The 17,631-nt window shown below is 38.3% G+C and overlaps 1 protein-coding gene across 1 annotated transcript; it reads right to left on the bottom strand.

Annotated features, from left to right (window-relative positions):
• Positions 1-5,021: 5,021 nt before the first annotated feature.
• On the bottom strand, positions 5,022-17,558 carry LY96 (lymphocyte antigen 96). Its single transcript, XM_082292699.1, has 6 exons — positions 14,190-17,558; positions 9,599-9,864; positions 8,548-8,637; positions 7,505-7,633; positions 6,597-6,649; positions 5,022-5,616 (listed from the first exon to the last, which is right to left on the bottom strand). The coding sequence occupies exons 2-6, from the start codon at positions 9,768-9,770 to the stop codon at positions 5,515-5,517; spliced, it is 546 nt and encodes a 181-aa protein (XP_082148825.1). The 5' UTR covers positions 9,771-9,864; positions 14,190-17,558; the 3' UTR covers positions 5,022-5,514.
• Positions 17,559-17,631: the final 73 nt, after the last annotated feature.

The following is a 17,631-nucleotide window of genomic DNA, read 5'->3' as shown; positions in this document are numbered from 1 at the left end:
TATACTCTTAAAGGTGCATAAGGAAGAGGCATATGAGTCTGTCTATTTGTTCTATTTGTTAGAGCATGTACTTTTGATAAAACCAGAAGTACTTAAAAAAATTATAATTTACAAAGTTGAAATACATGGTTTGATCTGCTCTCCCTGACAATTTGCTTCCTGTTGTACTCTTCACACAGTTGTAATGTTGCCCTTTGCTCATCAATTCCAAAAAAAGGCATATAAAGTCATTTAGAACTGGGCTGTGCACCTGTACCCAAAAGGACAGTTCAGTTGTCAAGTAGATGCTAGTATGAGTACAACCATCACAGCTTGAGTCCTGGTTTGTCAGCAAAATTACAGTGATTTTGTGGCATAATGATCTTTGCTTGAATAATACCTATTTGTCATAAACAAAGGTAGAAAAATATTTATTTGCTGAAGCATCTCAAATTTAAATGAATTGAAGCCTCCTTTTTTAAAAGTTATTTTGTCAAAATAAATACACAACATTCTGAAGTTATCAACATTATTTATTTCCCACAACCACTTTTTTCCCTATTACTCATCCAACAGTACTGTTTCTTTGTTTTAATATTTTGAATTGCTCTAGATAAGATATTACTTTAGATTTTTTTTTCTAATGATCCCTTTTCCTCCTTAATTAGAATATTAAAATCACCAAAACTTTTACAGGTTAGAGAAACTGTATAAGTAGCAGTCAGAATCACTGGAGGTAGCTTGGGGAATCAGAAAGGAATACTCCTGCTGACAGTCATCTGTGAAACTTTCATTAACGATGTTCATGGTTCTGTCTACATTACATCAGTGTCATAAAAGTATCTTTAATGCTTTATAGATATCAGGAAAATTCCACTACATGCAATATCCACTGACATGGAGCACATCACTTCAGTGTGATATAGGATTAGAAAAGATAACTACCAGTCTGTTCAGCTGATATTCAGATGTGAAATAAAGTCATGTCATTCTAAAACAGGGTCAAATTACTTCAGGGTCAAAGTGAAAAACAGTTCACTCTCATATGCACTATGTTTTTATTATTGCCTCCTTTAGACATCTTGTAAATGAAGGACACATACTGCAGTTCTATTGCTTTCAGAGAACTATTTCTAAAATTTTGTTTTCTGTGTTTATATTTATTGTATGGCATTTGGTTTTGTTGTTGTTTTTTTTTAAAGTTGTATTACTGAAATTGTTAAACTGCACTGCTATGCTAAAACCACAAAAATTATGGGTAATATAGTGAAAAGTCTGAATGGAATGTGGCTGAACAGAATGTATTCAAGAATTAAACCAACTTCATAATCAGTATGGAGGTACTTCTTCAGTAGAGATGCCAAACCTCTCAGAGAACAAAACACTCAGTGGATGTGTGCAGAAGGCAGAAGTTACAAGTTAAGAAAAAACTACCATCTACTCTGTAGTTCTCGAAGGTTTTGTGCGGCACAGGGAAGTGGGCAGACAGGAATCTTAATACTTAGAATGAGTGGCTGTTCCCTCCTGTGAGCAAACAGCCAGGCTTGCTATTAAAAGTTTTGCTTTCTTAGTTAATGTCAGTAAGAAATTATTTTATCAAGAACTTCAAATTTAAAAACACAATACTTGTAGCTAAGGCAGCTGTTTAAGCTAAAGCTCAAGGGGAAAAAAATATACATATTGTGGGTTTTTTCTTTCCATACAGAATCTTTGGGAAGCTGTCATAATTGGCCAAACACAAGTATGCACATATATATATATGCATATATTAAATATATGTATTTTATATACATATATTTAAGTTCTCTTTTTGCCAGTAGCAAAACGTATCTTGAAGAAAAGAGGTTATGGACATACCCATCTACAGCAGCCAAGGGATCTACAAGGATGCCTGGGATCCACAAAACAATACTTGTGCACAGTGACTATTATCCAGGATTTCCAAAGTCCAAGCATTCCTATCACCAGCTAGAAGACTTTCCAAATTTCTTTTCTCCTGTCCTCTCTCCCCTAAGCCCTGCAGGGAGGAACCCCCTCTCTTCCCTCCCTCCCTCCTATCCCTTCCCATTAGAAATGTCACTACCCCATCTGCTGCCCCCAAACTCACTCGTGCTGGCAGGGACTCACAGGCAGAACGAAGGAGCTGAAGTCATTCAGCATAATGTGCTACACAGACCCTTCCAAGGCAATTGCTAGCATTTTCCACCAAGAAAAAAAATTGTGCAGAAGGGATTAATGCTGCTATGGTTCTCTTTTGATGCCTATAACACAGATGAGGACACATCTCCTGCATCATTAAATCCAACTCCTTCTTGCTGCAGGCACCATGTAGTTTATTTGTTCCATATGAGTGTGTGTGCTTTTTGCCATCCAAGCTAAGTGGTGACCGAGGGATTGTTTCCCTGGACACAAGAGATGCTATTGTAATATCTGAATTGCATGGAAGTATCTTTGTGCGTCTATCTCAAATGATGTAACAATTTAGCCAGCAAATGTACATGTTATTGTGGTCAGTAGGACTTCTCTCACTTGAAATTATGTATGCTTTATTGCTTTTATCAAATAGAACTGTAATAACACAGCTCAAAAAGTGTGCACTCTTATTGGAAACCACATTGTACAGGAACTGCTGCTTCTTGTAATTACATATTTGGCAACAGAGGGTGAGGGGGTGAAGAAAAGCTATTTTCCCATCTGCAGAAAATCCTGACAGCCTCTTAAAAACAACAGTAATGAGGGAGAGAAAAAGAGATATTTGTGAAGGCTTTAGATATTAATTTCACATAAATATGCCAAACACAAACCTTCCTTGAATTACTTTTGTGAATTACAGGAGGAGGTTTTGCACAGTTCACTGGAACTCCTGGCAAAATACAAGGATCTCAGGGCATGTAGCTCTCATAGAATATTTAAAGAAAGAAATTCTTAGTTGATGTTTTGTTTCACAGTATTCACACCATTCCAACTCTAGACAGAGGGAGCAAATGAAGAAGTAAAAAAATGGATCGAAGTTTACTGAACCAATAAAGTGAAGAAAAGGGAAACATTCAGATCAGTCTTTACAGAGCCCATGTAGCTCACTTCATCCTAAGTAGACTCCTACTTGCTGTGGAGCCACAAATATGGGCTCAGGGAAATTTGGAAAGGAAATAAATGTCAGCTCTGGACAACAGCAGAAGGAAGGAAGGAAAGCCTTTTAAGAGCTCTGTCCCAGCAACCAGACATGCAGAGCAAAGCTCTGCCTTCAGCTCAGCCCTTCACCCTACAGCATCACAGCAATTTCAGGGTAAGTTGTTAGCATGATCTGACACTTTACAAAATCTGTCTTCTCTAGTCCAGGGGAGAGCATGGTGTGGCAGTCACCAGCACTGGAATAAGTGGAAACTTCCAGTCATAGAAGGAGAAAGCTTGAGGCCTTTGAAGTCTTTGCTTTATAAAGTGTGGCTCCTGCGCCCTGCCTTGCAATCCTATCAGCTGGTATGTAAAATTATAACCCTTCAGTTGAAGATCTATATTATAAAAGTCTGCAAGGCAAGATACTGAGTGTATATGTTCATCTGTAAATGTCTCTATTCAGAGACAGAAATTCTATTTAGGCCTTTACAAGTACTGTAAATTTTCTGCAACATCCATAAAGCATTAAAACATGCTTATGTGAAATAGAGCATGTGAATGTCTTTGATCTCTAGGAGCTGTTAATCTCTCCTACTTGTGTTACTTGCTGCTTAATAAACAAAACATTTCTTCTGACACCCCAAATAATCCAGGCCAGCAAAAATCTCAGGACACCTTGTCACTAAAGATGGTTTTGAGTCTTGTGGTTGCTAGATGCTGGCAAATGTACACACAGGGACATCATAAGATAAGACTGTTCCTTAGGCCAGTAATTTGAAACAGACACTATTTGAAATAAGCTAAACAGAGGAGGAAAGGTAGATATTGCTTATCATGCCCTCTGACTGCTTTTTGATTGATATTTCAGATCAGGAATAAATTGATTACAACTGTAGTAAATAATCTCAAACATAAACAGAAAGTGCTGCAATACTCCATCCTGGACTACTCCTGGAATGATCTGCAGTCTGAATGCAAGCACAGATGTTTTGCCACCATCACTTAGATGTAATCATGGCTTCTTGTTTCCAATCATTATGCAGTTCTACTTCTGTTTTTATTGACTCTCAATGATTTTGCTTTATGTAGCCAAACTACCCATATTAAACCCAAGTTTTAAATGGAGTATCTACAAACTCGGGTATGGGCGTTTTTGTTGAGTTTTCTGATACCAAGTTTGAAAAACATCTTTCGTTACGTGTAAAGTGAGATTAAAATCTTCATGTCTCCTAATTTTCATGCTTGGTATTTAGCAGTCTGAAAGAGGGTTGGTTTGTTCTGGCTTCTAATTTTTTCCAGGCATTTGTAAGCAATCTGCTAGACACAGCACAAACTAGTAGCCAGCACAAAGTGCAGCATCAACAGTGTCCTGTTATTTGGGGAAAAGTCTCTGAACTTGTTAAGTTCACCAGCCCCGCTGTCTGGGGGCTGAGGATGAAAACAGGACAGCAAGGACAGCACTTTTCCTAAGGACCAAATCTCATCTTATTGAAGATCCTGGGTGCGGAGGAGCAGCAGAGAGGGCAGGTGGGTACTCAGTGTCAGCTGTCCAGGGGGCAAAAGCGACAGGAAATCTTTAGACATGCTTTAGAGGAATAACTGAGAATAGATCAAATTGTTGGGTGACAACCGTCCTCCTGCTTCTGAAGGACATGGCTTGTGTAGCCTCTGCTCCTCGGACTCTGAGCAAGAGCTAGAAACATTCTAAGAGGCTGCAGTTGCATCTCTGGATGGCTAAATTCAGCTGTACCATATCAGTGTAACTGGAAACCTGTTCCACTTTGGGTTTTATCCACATCAGCTACTACCACATAATGAATTGTTACTCCTCTGTTTCAGCTTGGTGTAAACAGAGCAGAAGAATATGATACATCTGAAGAAATATCAGAAAATACTAGGAGAATAAAAAATGTCTCTTCAACTGACTGTACAAACAAGTTTTATTGTTACAAGAGAAGAAAAAAAAAAAAAACAAGCAAACAAAAAAAAAAAAATCCCCACCTCCACCTCACAACAGGGTTCCCAAATTCAATTGCTGTGTTATTTTGAGTACTGATGAACTTCTGATTCTTGCACTTCAAAACTTCAAAACTTCTTGATTACTTTAGCTCAGCCTGAAGGACTCAACTTTATTGTAACTCAAGTCACAGCACCAAAATGCAGTACCAGCCTGACATCCAGTCAGGGTCATTGTGTGGATTAATCAGGATGCCTGATTCCCAGGGATTTTGTGTTCATTGGCTGAGCAACTGATTACGGCTGTGCTACAAATGAGTAAGACTATATATCATATAGCTTTCCAGACAGCACATGATGTATTCTACCTCAGGAAATTTAGTGTGCTTATTACTTCACAGCTTGGCCTCCAGTTGCTCACAGGAGTGACCTCCGTGTTCTGGAATTATTTGGAGTTTGTTGCACTCAGAAAGCATCTTGTTTTACTATCATGGTGAAATTCAAGCATATGACCATATTATTCTCAGAATCATCAGAGAATCCTTGCACAACAACATTATAATTGCCCTAAAACGAGCAAGAGAAAAAAAAGATAATTAGTGCACAATGCTGCCTGCTCTTGTCTAAGTAGCTGATTGGAACGGTTTTGGTGATTTCCATTAGAACTGAAAAAGACAGATTCCCATCAGGGATTGTTATCATGGGTATAGTCAGATACATGAGTGCATAAAAAAAAAAAATAGTGCTTGACTTTCTTCTCATGACCAGAGTACTCAGGAAGAGCATTTCGTGGTCTAGCAGAGTCCCATCAGGAAGTGTCAGGTCTGCTGTAAGTTCCTCATCTATAGGAGGACTGCTCATGGCAGAGGATGCTCCTGTCCACTACCAGCTCTGGGCCTACAAGAGGTGTTGGACTGGATGGAGTCCACTGTTGGAGGCCCATGAGCTGAAGGGAGTGCTGGAGATTTTGGACCAGTAGGAGCTCCTTAGCGACATTTTTAGGGATTAATAGGGGTGATAAGGGCCTTCAAAAAGCTCAGGCAGCCGATGAGGCAGTTGTTGGATGAGAATGGCTTAACCCGAGGACTGATGCTGCTCCTGGTTTAACAGCGGAGCACTGCTTTTACTTTTTGGATATTGTTACCCCTCTTCAAATGGTTTCATGGAATAAGAGAGCAGCAAGTGAAGAGAATGTAAAATAAAGAATGAAATGGGCAGAAGGAATATTAATGGATTTACTCGAACAGGTAAAAGGAAAGACAATAATTTACCAAACAAAATGGAATTAGTAAGATGACTAACTAATTTCTTTGGTCTTTCCTTTCATAAAATAAAGGAGAAAATATAGAGGAATAATAACCTCAGAACATCTACCATTTCAGAGACGCTACCATTTTAGTGTCATCACTTCTTTTACAAAAAAGTTTTCTGACATTTCCTCTTCTGTTTTCTACAGTTTAGGTGAACATCTCCCCTCAGAAAAAAATATACCAGTAAGTATGTGATTTTACTATTATTATTTCTTTATATAAAATATTGAAAAGTACCTTTGGAAACGTTATTCTTGAACCTTTAATGTCAAATGCTGCTACAAGTGTTTCTGTAAAACAGAGATAATTATAATACAAAAGGTTACTTAACCATAAAACCATCAATCAGACTGCCTAAATAACTTCAAAGCAATATGGCATATCTCTCAGCAGCAGTTGCCAATGCCATTTACACTTTCACTGATAAAGCCCTCACCTGGTTCTTCTCTCAGAGCTCTGACTATTTGTTGAAACCACATTAGAAAATAGTAATTTAACCACAGTGCTCCTGCAACATCTCCTCCAGACACATCCTACTGTGATAACTCCAGTAATTTAACTTGAAATAGTAGTTCCCTCGAATGGTAACCAAAGAGAGCTGATACTGATTTTTAAAGAAAGGAAAACACAGACTTACAGGTCTTTTTGGCCTTTAGTCTGACATCCTGCCTGAATTCTCTGCATCTGAGCCTGTGTCATATTAATGTGTATTAGCCCCTACCAAAGGATCGACTCTTCTCTATTAAAAACAAAAACAAAGCATCATACCTGGGTGTACAGAATCTCTTAAAAAACCCATCCAGATACTTATCTAAATAAACTTTGTTCTGGATATTTGTAGTGCCTACATCACCTCTCAAGTTTCCTGTTCAGTCCAGTCAAATGCAGTCTTCCCATGTCATTTTAGAGATGTTAAAAATAAGTGTCATAATGAGATGAAGGATAGTAGTAATCCTCATTTATGGAGATGAAAACTGCAGTACAAGGATGTTAAAACATAGAATTTGGACTTTTTCTACTTTAATGGGGTTCTGGCACTGGAGAGCTGCCTGTTCTGAGGTCTGCTGCCTGCCAAGCAAGGTCTAGATTGTGGAGACAAAAATCTGTTTGCATGGGTTGATTGCACCACGTATTTTTACACCAACCTCCTTTCAGCGTTCCGCACACTGAGTATTCATCGTCAGCTCCGCTGCAAAGGAGTTCTTTCCAGATGAGTGCTTTGGCATCATCATACCAGACATGGAAGACCATCTTCAAAAACTGGATGTCACTTCCTAATTAAAACATGGCAAGTGAGAAAATGGTAAAAGATGGGGAGAAAAAAATGTATATGGAGACCTGCTACTTAGATAAAAACTAGATTTTGCTGAAATACAGTATTTTTTTAAGACTCCCCCCAAAACTAAAAGAGTATAAATCTTGAAAACTGCTACTTCCAGAAAAAAATCAAAAAGCAATTGTTGTTTTCAACAACAACAAAAAAATTATTCTTAAAAAATATTTGGGAGAACAATTTCAAAATCTGTTTTCATTTCTTCAGTAAAGAAAACAGAGTTTACTCAGCTCCACAGCTAACCTAAACGTGCTCAAATGAAGACCTTAGTTTTAAGCAGGTGTTGCAAACAATCAATCGTGAATGCCAGTAGCCATCCTAAAGATCTTTCCAGGGAAGGAAACCTAGTCCAGAAGGTGAAGTTTATGATACAGCCATTTCCTGGACATTTCATTAGCTGAGCTTGCCAGCTTAATTAACACTGGGTCTAAAGATTACAGCCAGGTTTGCACACAAAATCCAGTACCATTTCCAGCTTCTGGAACACGCATATTCTTCATAAAAGTCCTGCCACAGTTGGATGGCCTGATGATACTCTCTCTCCTTTGAAAGACCTGGATCTTCCTGGATCTTCTCCAGGTCAGAAGAGCAAAATGCACATACACCTAAACTGTCTCAGATTTGCTTGTACAGTGACAGTCTGTGTGCAGGGCTCTGGTAACTGCTCCAAGTGAAACTCAAACACATTTTTGCAAATCATCATTTCTGTCCGTCACTACAGTTTATCCATTCCATTTTTAATTCGAGAAACTGATTTCCTAAATCATTTGGCATTTAGGATAAAGTGTCAGTTTTTCAGTTGTATTTCATTTTCAGCATTTCCAGAATATAATTGTCCAGTTAAGAGAGACTCACTTGGAATCCAGGTAAGAGCAGCCTTCCAGACAGGTTTGTTCATCATGCTGCAAGGTGTCAGATGAAACGTGAAAGCATGAGGTGTAGAATCTACAGAAAAAAAGCATTTCACATTGATTGTGTGAAAAGGCTTCTCCATAAAAATAATAAGGATATACAGTTATACACACAAAAAACATGTGCATATTTTTAAATGTATTTAATATAAGGTATATGCTATAAAATGAACCAATATATGTATTAAATATTAAATATGTATTTTAAATTATATTATTATTTTTACATTCAAAGGGCAAAACCAATATCATATTTCTTTAAGTAACAAGAGAAGTCAATGTTTGGTTGATGATCTTTTGCACACAAAAACCAGAGACAAAAGTACCTTTATTTCTCTTTTGAAGACATAAAAACTTTTTACTAGCATTAAGTCAGCATGGTCTTCTGCCGAAAATATCCCTACTTACACTAATCATGCTGCCAACAGCTAAAAATGTTTTTAAGATATCAGCATATTTTCCAGGATAATGTAAATGAACCTTTGAGTAGATTTGCTCTGTGAGTGACCCACCTAGAATTTTTAAAACACACAAAATATCAGCCCATGACACAGATATGGCAAGAAAGGACACACTGTGCTGTCCCAGAGCCTGACTGGTTTCCCAGCCTGACAAAATCCCACATTCCCTCTTTTTTTTCCACATACTTGAAGCTTTTCATTGTAACATACTGGTTAATTCAATAGGCATAATTTATACAGCAGAGTTTAAATCCAAGTTTAAATCCATTGTCTTCTAATATTTCCTGAACCAAAACATGTCGACTTCACTTGAGAATTAAATTCTCTCTCTCCTAGCTGCTGGAACCAGCATTGTGGTAATATTTATGTCTATGAAGTAAAATTCTTATAACAGGGTAATTAAAAACAGAAGTATATTTCTTCTCACTTTTCTGTATTCATCAAAGAAACAAATTTGAAAGAAAATTCACAATCCCTCAGAGTACAGTAAATAACATGCAGATTTAACAAAAGTCTTACCTATTTTTTACTTACCGCAAAAAGTATATGACATTTCAAGATCGGATGATGTACAGAGGAATTCACTGACTCCAGGGGCAAATAAAATTAAAAAAAGGAGTCCAAACATAGTTACTTCTTTTTGCTCAGTACTCAGTGGTATAAAACTTAGTTTAGGAGAAAGAGGAACCAAATTCAGCACAGTCATCGTCAGTCACATGTCTTCAGGGAAAGTTCTGTTATTTATCAAATTCTCTGCAATCTTAGTTAATCCAACTGCAGCACCGTCAGTTGTCATCACACTAAATTTTGTTAAGAAAAAGAATTCCTGCTTTTATTGTTACATTTTCCCCAGACAATGCAGCTCAAACCACAAGTGAAAAATGAAAGGGAAAACTGTGTGAAATGGGGAAGTGAAATGACATTATGAGTACCAGAAGCACGTAAAGAGCAAGTTTAGTTGACTCATCAGGTTTAACATTTTTAAAGGCACAATTTCAAACACAGTTTCCTGTACATATTAAAGAAGAAAAAAAACCATAATTGATGAAAACAAAGTCCATTATTTTATTTTTATGGTAGTCAATACCTCTCACAAGTTTCCATAATAAATTTCTTACAAAGCTCACTGTGCTTTACAAATACACCTGAAATCTGGAGGAATGTAATTAGAGGATGTGTTTCAAATGGAGCTGAATGCAACCATCTGACGTTATTGAGTAGAACCACTGATGTCCTGCATGATGTCAGATACCACCTTCAAAGTTGTATCTATCACAGTTATGCTTCTTAGTGGGAACAAATTCAAAAATCAATAAAATTACAGCTGATAATTCCCACATCTGCCTCCCAGAGTCTCTCTGCCACCTTTTCCCACACTCTTCCCCACAGTCTCTGCTGGAGAAGCAGCACTGCATGGTTTGCCCAGAGCACAGAGCCATGCACAGGCCTGGGGCCAGGGGGACACCAAACATGAGTCAATTACTAACACAGGCTGTCCACTTTTGACTGGCATGTTTCTGTAAGAACACAGAATCTGTCACAGCTGAAGGTAACTTACAACCTGATTTTATTCTGCGACGCTGACAACACCCCAGGTCACAGACTTTGATACTCCAGTTTGAAACAACAAAACAAAACCCTCTTAAAGCACTTTTGGTATTAGATACATGCCATTATTTCTGTCTGTTAGTGAATTACACTAAGAATTACATATTTGCCTGTACTGCTGGTCCCAGTTACGGGAACAGATCAAATTAAGCCTAATGCCTCATTCCAGAGAGCAGAACCCCCAGCTAACTGACAGGAAACACAACTAAATTTTTTTTCTCACGATAATGAAATACGGAAATCTACCAAATTTAATGGAAGAATGACTTACAGAGATTAAGCACATTATTTTGTCACAAGTTACCTTATTGGTTCACATATATGTCTGCTGACTTCTCTTAGATCAGAAACTGTTTGGGTTTTTTTTAAGTAAAATAAGCAGTATGTAAAATAGACAGGTATTTGAGTTTGTGCTAAGCTGGAAACTCAATAAAAATTACAACAAAAACAACTTAATTGTTGTAACTCTCCCCATTCCCCATCACAGCGCCTAAAAGATTTTATTCTCACAAATTCTGTGCATACCAGGGTTATATTTTACATATTATAAAGGTAAAGTAGCAGAAGATTAAAAAATTGTTTTATAGAAGTCTAAACATGTAACACAAAAGATAATTTAGGAATAACGATGTGCACAAAACCATGACTGATTGTGCCCAGGGATGGGCGTAGTTCCCAGATTAGTTAAGGAAGGTGAAAATTCAATTAAAAGTGCCTGAAAGTACCAACTAATGAGCTACTACATGTAATAATTCACAAAATGAGATAAAAATTTGAAAATTTAATGCCGCTAGAGAATTCTCTTCTGTATTTCCAAACCCTTCTATAGACCACAAGAAGAGTCCCCCTGGTCTGACAGAGTTAAGATTTTTAAGAAATTTCTAGCATTTGGCTTTTAAGTGGGAATACAAAATTGTATAACTTTCCTGACAGATCTCCAGAGTACATATATCACACAGAGATTTTTGCTGTTAACAGGATGCTATAAAACATATAAGCCCTTTGTGATCATAGCAATAACACAGTTCTGTTTCAAGATGGACAAGTTTTTCTTAAAAATAGTAAGACATGCAGTGGAATTGAAATAAATCAGGAAGGCAGTAATAGATGGAAAAAAGAAATGGAGTAGTGAGACAGCCGCAAAGGAGCAATGAAGCAGCTACTAAAGAAGAGCTACCTTTTGCACGTACAGCCAAAAAAATATTCCTTTCAACCACAAAGCCATGACCAGTGGTGTGAAGGAGTTTAATCGGTGAGAAGACAAGCCAGGCTCTCTGCTGAGTCTTCTGTCAGTCCAAGAGGTTTAGCACAAGTCCCAGGTCAGTCTGCAGCGGGCAGGAGGCGGCACTGACCATACCCCACTGATATACAGGACTTCCCAGCTGAACACGCATCCCTCTGTGGCCAGACTTGGTCTGGTGTTGCTGCCCAGTGCTTTGGGTGGCTGATGCACTCACGGGCAGAGTGGAAAGAGCACTGCAGATTGACAAGATTTTACATAAAAGTTCTCTTAATATAAACGAAGACCAGCTCTCTGCTGAACTGACTTTCTAGACCTGGTCCAAGCATTGGTGTTGTTTTCAGATACTTGCTGCAGTAAAGTTATAGATGAGGAATGAGTCCCCCCTGGTGGTTCGGACCAACAGACACATGCAGAAACCTGCTGCTGCTTCCTGAGTGGACTTCTATGGTACAAGTCAAGACTGTTCCAGTGCTCTAAAAACTCAGAATAAGAAAACTCAGTTTAAAAGGATCTGGCTGGCTAAATGAGAAAACAGGCATCACAGCTAAAATATCCTTTATGACCGTGATTATAAAGCCTACAACCTTGACTGCTGTGTTTGGTCAAATTGTCATTAAATCAAAATAACCTAAATTATTTTAAAATATTTTCAGCAAATTCAGTTTTAGATGCTTGTGGCTTTTGATGCCAGTATTGATGCAATTCATAGAAGTGACCTCTTGTGATGATCAGTCAAGTCCCAGACTAGTGCACTAGTGGTGTGAAGAGTCTGTTCTGTTCCTTTCAAGTCAGCATGAAGATCACTGCAGAAGATTATAAAGTTTTATATACTTTAATTTTACTAAATCCTCTTTCTTCACTATAATCTTTTTCTCATATATTCTGATCCAGAAGGAAGGTGAAAAGGAAAGAGAAGTGGAAAGAGCTACACATTAATGTTACTTCACTGAGGCTTTGTCACTATTTACTTCATTTATTTCAAAATTCTTTGCAAGTACATTCAGTAGGAACCAACTCTCATATCCAATTAACAGCACATAAATTTAAGTCTAAAAAATTTAGAACTTCATACCTAAGATTTTAAATTTATTTACATCTGAGATGCTGAGAAGTTTATTCCAAGCTTCCTTACTGATTTGTGGTTAAAATCCTTAAAATAATCCATATTTTTATCTACTTTCTCAGTGCATCCAAAAAGTGCTTAACTTACTTGTGATTGCTTTTCAAAATAATCACTTTGTATTTGGATTTTTGGCTGCAGATGAGTACGTTGATCAGATAAGCACTTTTAAGTCACTAAAATCTCCCTCGGGAAAGATTTATAATATATGTGATCATAATATTCCATCACAGAAAAATAAATAACAGTACACCAGTATAGCAGGGGAAAGTACTCCATTTCAAAGTGTTAGACAGAATTAAAGATTATGTCCTAGTTCTCAGCATGTAACATAATTTCACTTTAATGGAAAACTCTTTTAAGATGTTAACCACATTTAGTCAATAAAGAAAGAGGCAATAATAATTTTCATTGCAGGTCCATTTGTGAGTTTTTGAAGAAGATAGTTTTGCATCTGGACGCAGACATGTTTACCCCTTCTGATTCTGGGTGTAGGGTTGATGCTGAAGGCACTTCAACAAAAGGGGGTTCTATATAAGGCATAAGACTGCATTCACAAAATAAAAACGCACTCAACTCTCAGCATGAAGAATAGGAAACTGTAGACTCTTCTCAGATCCCCTCACCCTATCTTTGACAATATTTATAGTGCAAGTAGAAAGTCATGCCCAGGGATACAAGAAAGAGGTAGAGGATTCATTCCTCTACATGCAACAGATAAAGTGCTTGAGTGTGCCATGGCAGTCCAATCCAAGAGCAGCGCACTGGCACATATCCAGCAGTGAACTGGTAGCATTTGAGTAAGAAACCAAAGAGCTGATGGAATATAGAAAAAGTGCTGTGCATTATTCTGAATATATTTTGTTAAATGCTGTATGAACTTTGGCTTTGGTTTGATTTGAATATATCACATTTAACCACTGGAGACTATTAGAATGTAGCAAATACATACCAGGTGGTATGGTTTTCCTGTGGAAACAATTATGTTGGAAATAACTCCCTGCCTCTTGCCAGTAGCCTTATGATTTATTCTTTGCAAGCCAAGTTTAGGACTAAAACACACAGTTATACTCTAAAGTATTCATTAAACTATTAAAATTGTCCAAAAAAAGAGAAAGCAGTAGGTGAAGGGAGAAGAAAGGGATTTGTCCTACCTGAGGCTCATGGTAAGCACACCACAGCAACACTGTCCACCCTGGAATTCTAGAACTGGAGACAGCTGGACATGTTTTGTGGCTGTTTGCTCTTGCTCTGTGTTATTCCCTGCTTAAAATAGCTGCTTGCTGAGGTCTGTATAGCTTTGGGATAATCTTACTATAGTGGATCCAACTCCTAGCTAAGCACACTTGTCCCATTTCTCAGGCAGGCTGCAGCAGGCTATGCTGTACATGGGGCATGAAGAAATCCATGGTATGAGGCATGAAGAAATTTGTGGTATGGCCACAGGACTCTAGAGCAACCAAATTACAGAAGCTTACTGAGTTTCCATCCTATTAAGTTATACTGAGCAACTGTAATAATTCATGTCTGCTCTTAATTTTTACAACACAAAGAGATTTTCATGAAGTTTCCATCACCTAAATTAGGCCCTCATGGTACCATGCAAAAATTTACAGATTTTCTTCATCTTTGCCAATGTGATGACTTTGGTTTGTAATAAAGCAAGCTCCAGTCAAATTAGTTACCTCTTAATTCTACAGTGTGGTTAGGAGTGTAAAGTACCTCAGAGCTTTAAAGATTTCTCTTTGAAGTATCAAAAGGGGATAATTTTCTCATCAAAAAATTTTACATTTGCAAGAAAAGGATAACGGTTGTGGGATAATTTAATTTAAAAAATAACTTTAAAGAATGACAAGGAGCTTTGTACTTTATAATTAAGAACAGATAGGGACTAATGAATAATAATGTGGACAAAGCCAAAAACTTGCGAAAACAGAGAGGGTCACCAGCAAGAAAATAGCATGTAGTAAAAGACTAAAGCAAAAATTTGCACATATCCTGACTATTCTTCAAAGGGAAAAAAAAAAAGAAGAAAAAACCCCCATTTTCTATGATGTTTTGTGGAAGCTTTTAAGGCTGGAAGGGGATAGGAAGAATGTGTCTAGGAAGGAGGCTACAGTCGTTTCATATGGAATCACAGAATTAACTAGGTTGGAAAAGACCTCTGAAATCACTGAGTCCAACCTATGACCAAACACCACTACGTCAACTAGACCAGGGCACTGAGTGCCACGTCCAGTCTTTCTTTGAACACCTCCAGGGACAGTGACTCCACCACTTCCCTGGGCAGCCTGTTCCAATGTCTAAACACCCCTTCTGGAAGGAATTTCACCTGATGTCCAACATGAACCTCCTCTGGCACAGCTTGAGGCCATTTCCTCTCATCCTCTCGCTGGTTGCCTGGGAGATCAGCAACCCCCATCTGGTTACAACCTCCTCTCAGGTAGCTGTAGAGAGTGATAACGTATCCCCTGAGCCTCCTTTTCTCCAGGCTAAACAACCCCAGCTCCCTCAGCTGCTCCTCCCAGGACTTACCCTCTAGACCCTTCACCATCTCCACTGCTCTTCTCTGGACACACTCCAGCACCTCAATGTTGTCCCTGAATTAAGGGGCCCAGAATTGAACACGAGGTGTGGGCTCACCAGTGCCAAGTAAAGGGGGGCAATCACTGGTCCTGCTGACCACACTATTCCTGATACACACTGATATGTTCCTGCTCTTCATACCAGACCAAGTGAAACTGGTACCAGGGTAAGATATGCGACCCAGCTGCTATGGATAAGTGATAGGTTGGTCCTGAAAAAGCTGCAGGAGCTGTCAGCCTTCATGGTAGGCACTGCCTTGCAAATAAGATAGTTTGTACATCACTTATTTCAGAAAACTGGGCTTCTACATCAGTATTTCCTTCAGAACCTCCATGTGTACAAGTACATTCTCTAGATCTCCTAAATTGTTTCTTCCACATCGTATACAAGCTACCTACACCCAAAAAAATATCAACAACTCCCAGGGACAAAAATGTTAGCAAGTAGTAATATTTCTGCAATTAGTACTGGTTTTCACCAAGTGTATAAAACTGAAGAAAAATACACCAGAAGAAAATAGTAGTTCACATAATTAATAGGGTTGTTAAACAGACATGGAGCTAACAGCCTTGGAGAATTACCTGGTAGTAATTTGTTTATTGAAACACACCACAGTTGATTCTCTTGCAGGATTTGTTAGCCGCAGGAGGGCCTGTTCTGGTTTACACACATTTTCTACCTTAGGACACCAAGCATTTCAGAGCTTCCCACTTGGAAATGCACAAAATGCACTACAAAATATCTTTATTAAGACACACTGCTCAGAACCCAGAGCAAAGCAGAAACACATCTTGTCATTTTAATTCTAATGTGAATAACTGCTCTCAACAATTCCAGGGATCTACACCAGTCACGTACGTGCAAGTATACTCAAATTCTGTATTCATTTTTGGGCCCTTCACTACACAAAGGACATTGAGGTGTTGAGTGTGTCCAGAAAAGGGCAGTGAAGCTGGTGAAGGGTCTGGAACACAAGTCTTAGGAGGAACAGCTCAGGGAACTGGGGTTGTTTAGCCTGGAGGAAAGGAGGTTGAGGGTTGACCTTACCACTCTCTACAACCTGAAAGCAGGTTGTAGCAAAGTGGGGATCTGTCTCTTCTCCCAAGTAATAAGCAATAGGACAAGAGGAAACAGCCTCAAGTTGCACCAGGGGATGCATAGCTGGGTATTAGGGAAGATTTCTTCAGTGAAAAGGTTGTCAAGCATTGGCACAGGCTCCCTGGGGAAGTGGTTGAGTCACCATGCCAGGAGATATTTAAAATATGTATAAAGGCACTTAAGGACGTGATTTAGTGGTGGACTTAGCAGTGCTGGGTTAATGGTTGGAGTTGATGATCTTGGAAGTGTTTTCCAACCTAAATGGTCCTACAGTTCCAAGTACACAATCTAAGTGTAGCAGCAAACAAAGCAGAAGCAGGTAGAATATTGAGTATCTTCAGTAAGTCTGGTCTTCTCTTTTCCTAATACGAAAGTACTATCCTATTAAGTTGCAGATTGGAATTTTTAAATATTTTTTCTGAGACTACGTCACAGCCAGAATCATCACCTATCTTCTGGCAGAATTCTGGACTCTTTAATATTATTTTTAATCATCTGTGTGTCAGAAAGCCACCTATTAGCTTAACTTTCTTTTCACTACCAGAACACGAGCAGAAGAAATAATATTTATCTTTCATAGACAGAAACTTAGCCACTGGCGTTGAGATATCTTACTCACGCTGCTTAATTCTGAATTGGCCAAATCTCAAATTTAGAAATGAAAACGTTTTGCAGTCAGAAGAAAAGGGTGAGGATTTTGACATTGCCTATGGAGTAAATAAATATAATTTTGGAGTCTTTCCTTCACCTTCTCCTGCAAACTCTATTTCTGATTCTCCCTGTATTTGGCATTGGAAGATCAAGTCAACCTCATCTTTCAATGCAAGCACCAAAAGAAGTGAGTGAATGCATCAGACATGGAAAGATTACTTTTAACTATGTGTAAAACATCATTTCAATGAGGACAAGTAG

The sequence above is a fragment of the Coloeus monedula genome, assembly GCF_965178545.1.
Source record: "Coloeus monedula genome assembly, chromosome: 1".
Classification (NCBI taxonomy): Eukaryota; Metazoa; Chordata; class Aves; order Passeriformes; family Corvidae; genus Coloeus; species Coloeus monedula.
The sequence above is the reverse complement of the archived record's forward strand: the minus strand, read 5'-3'. Positions and strand labels throughout refer to the sequence as shown.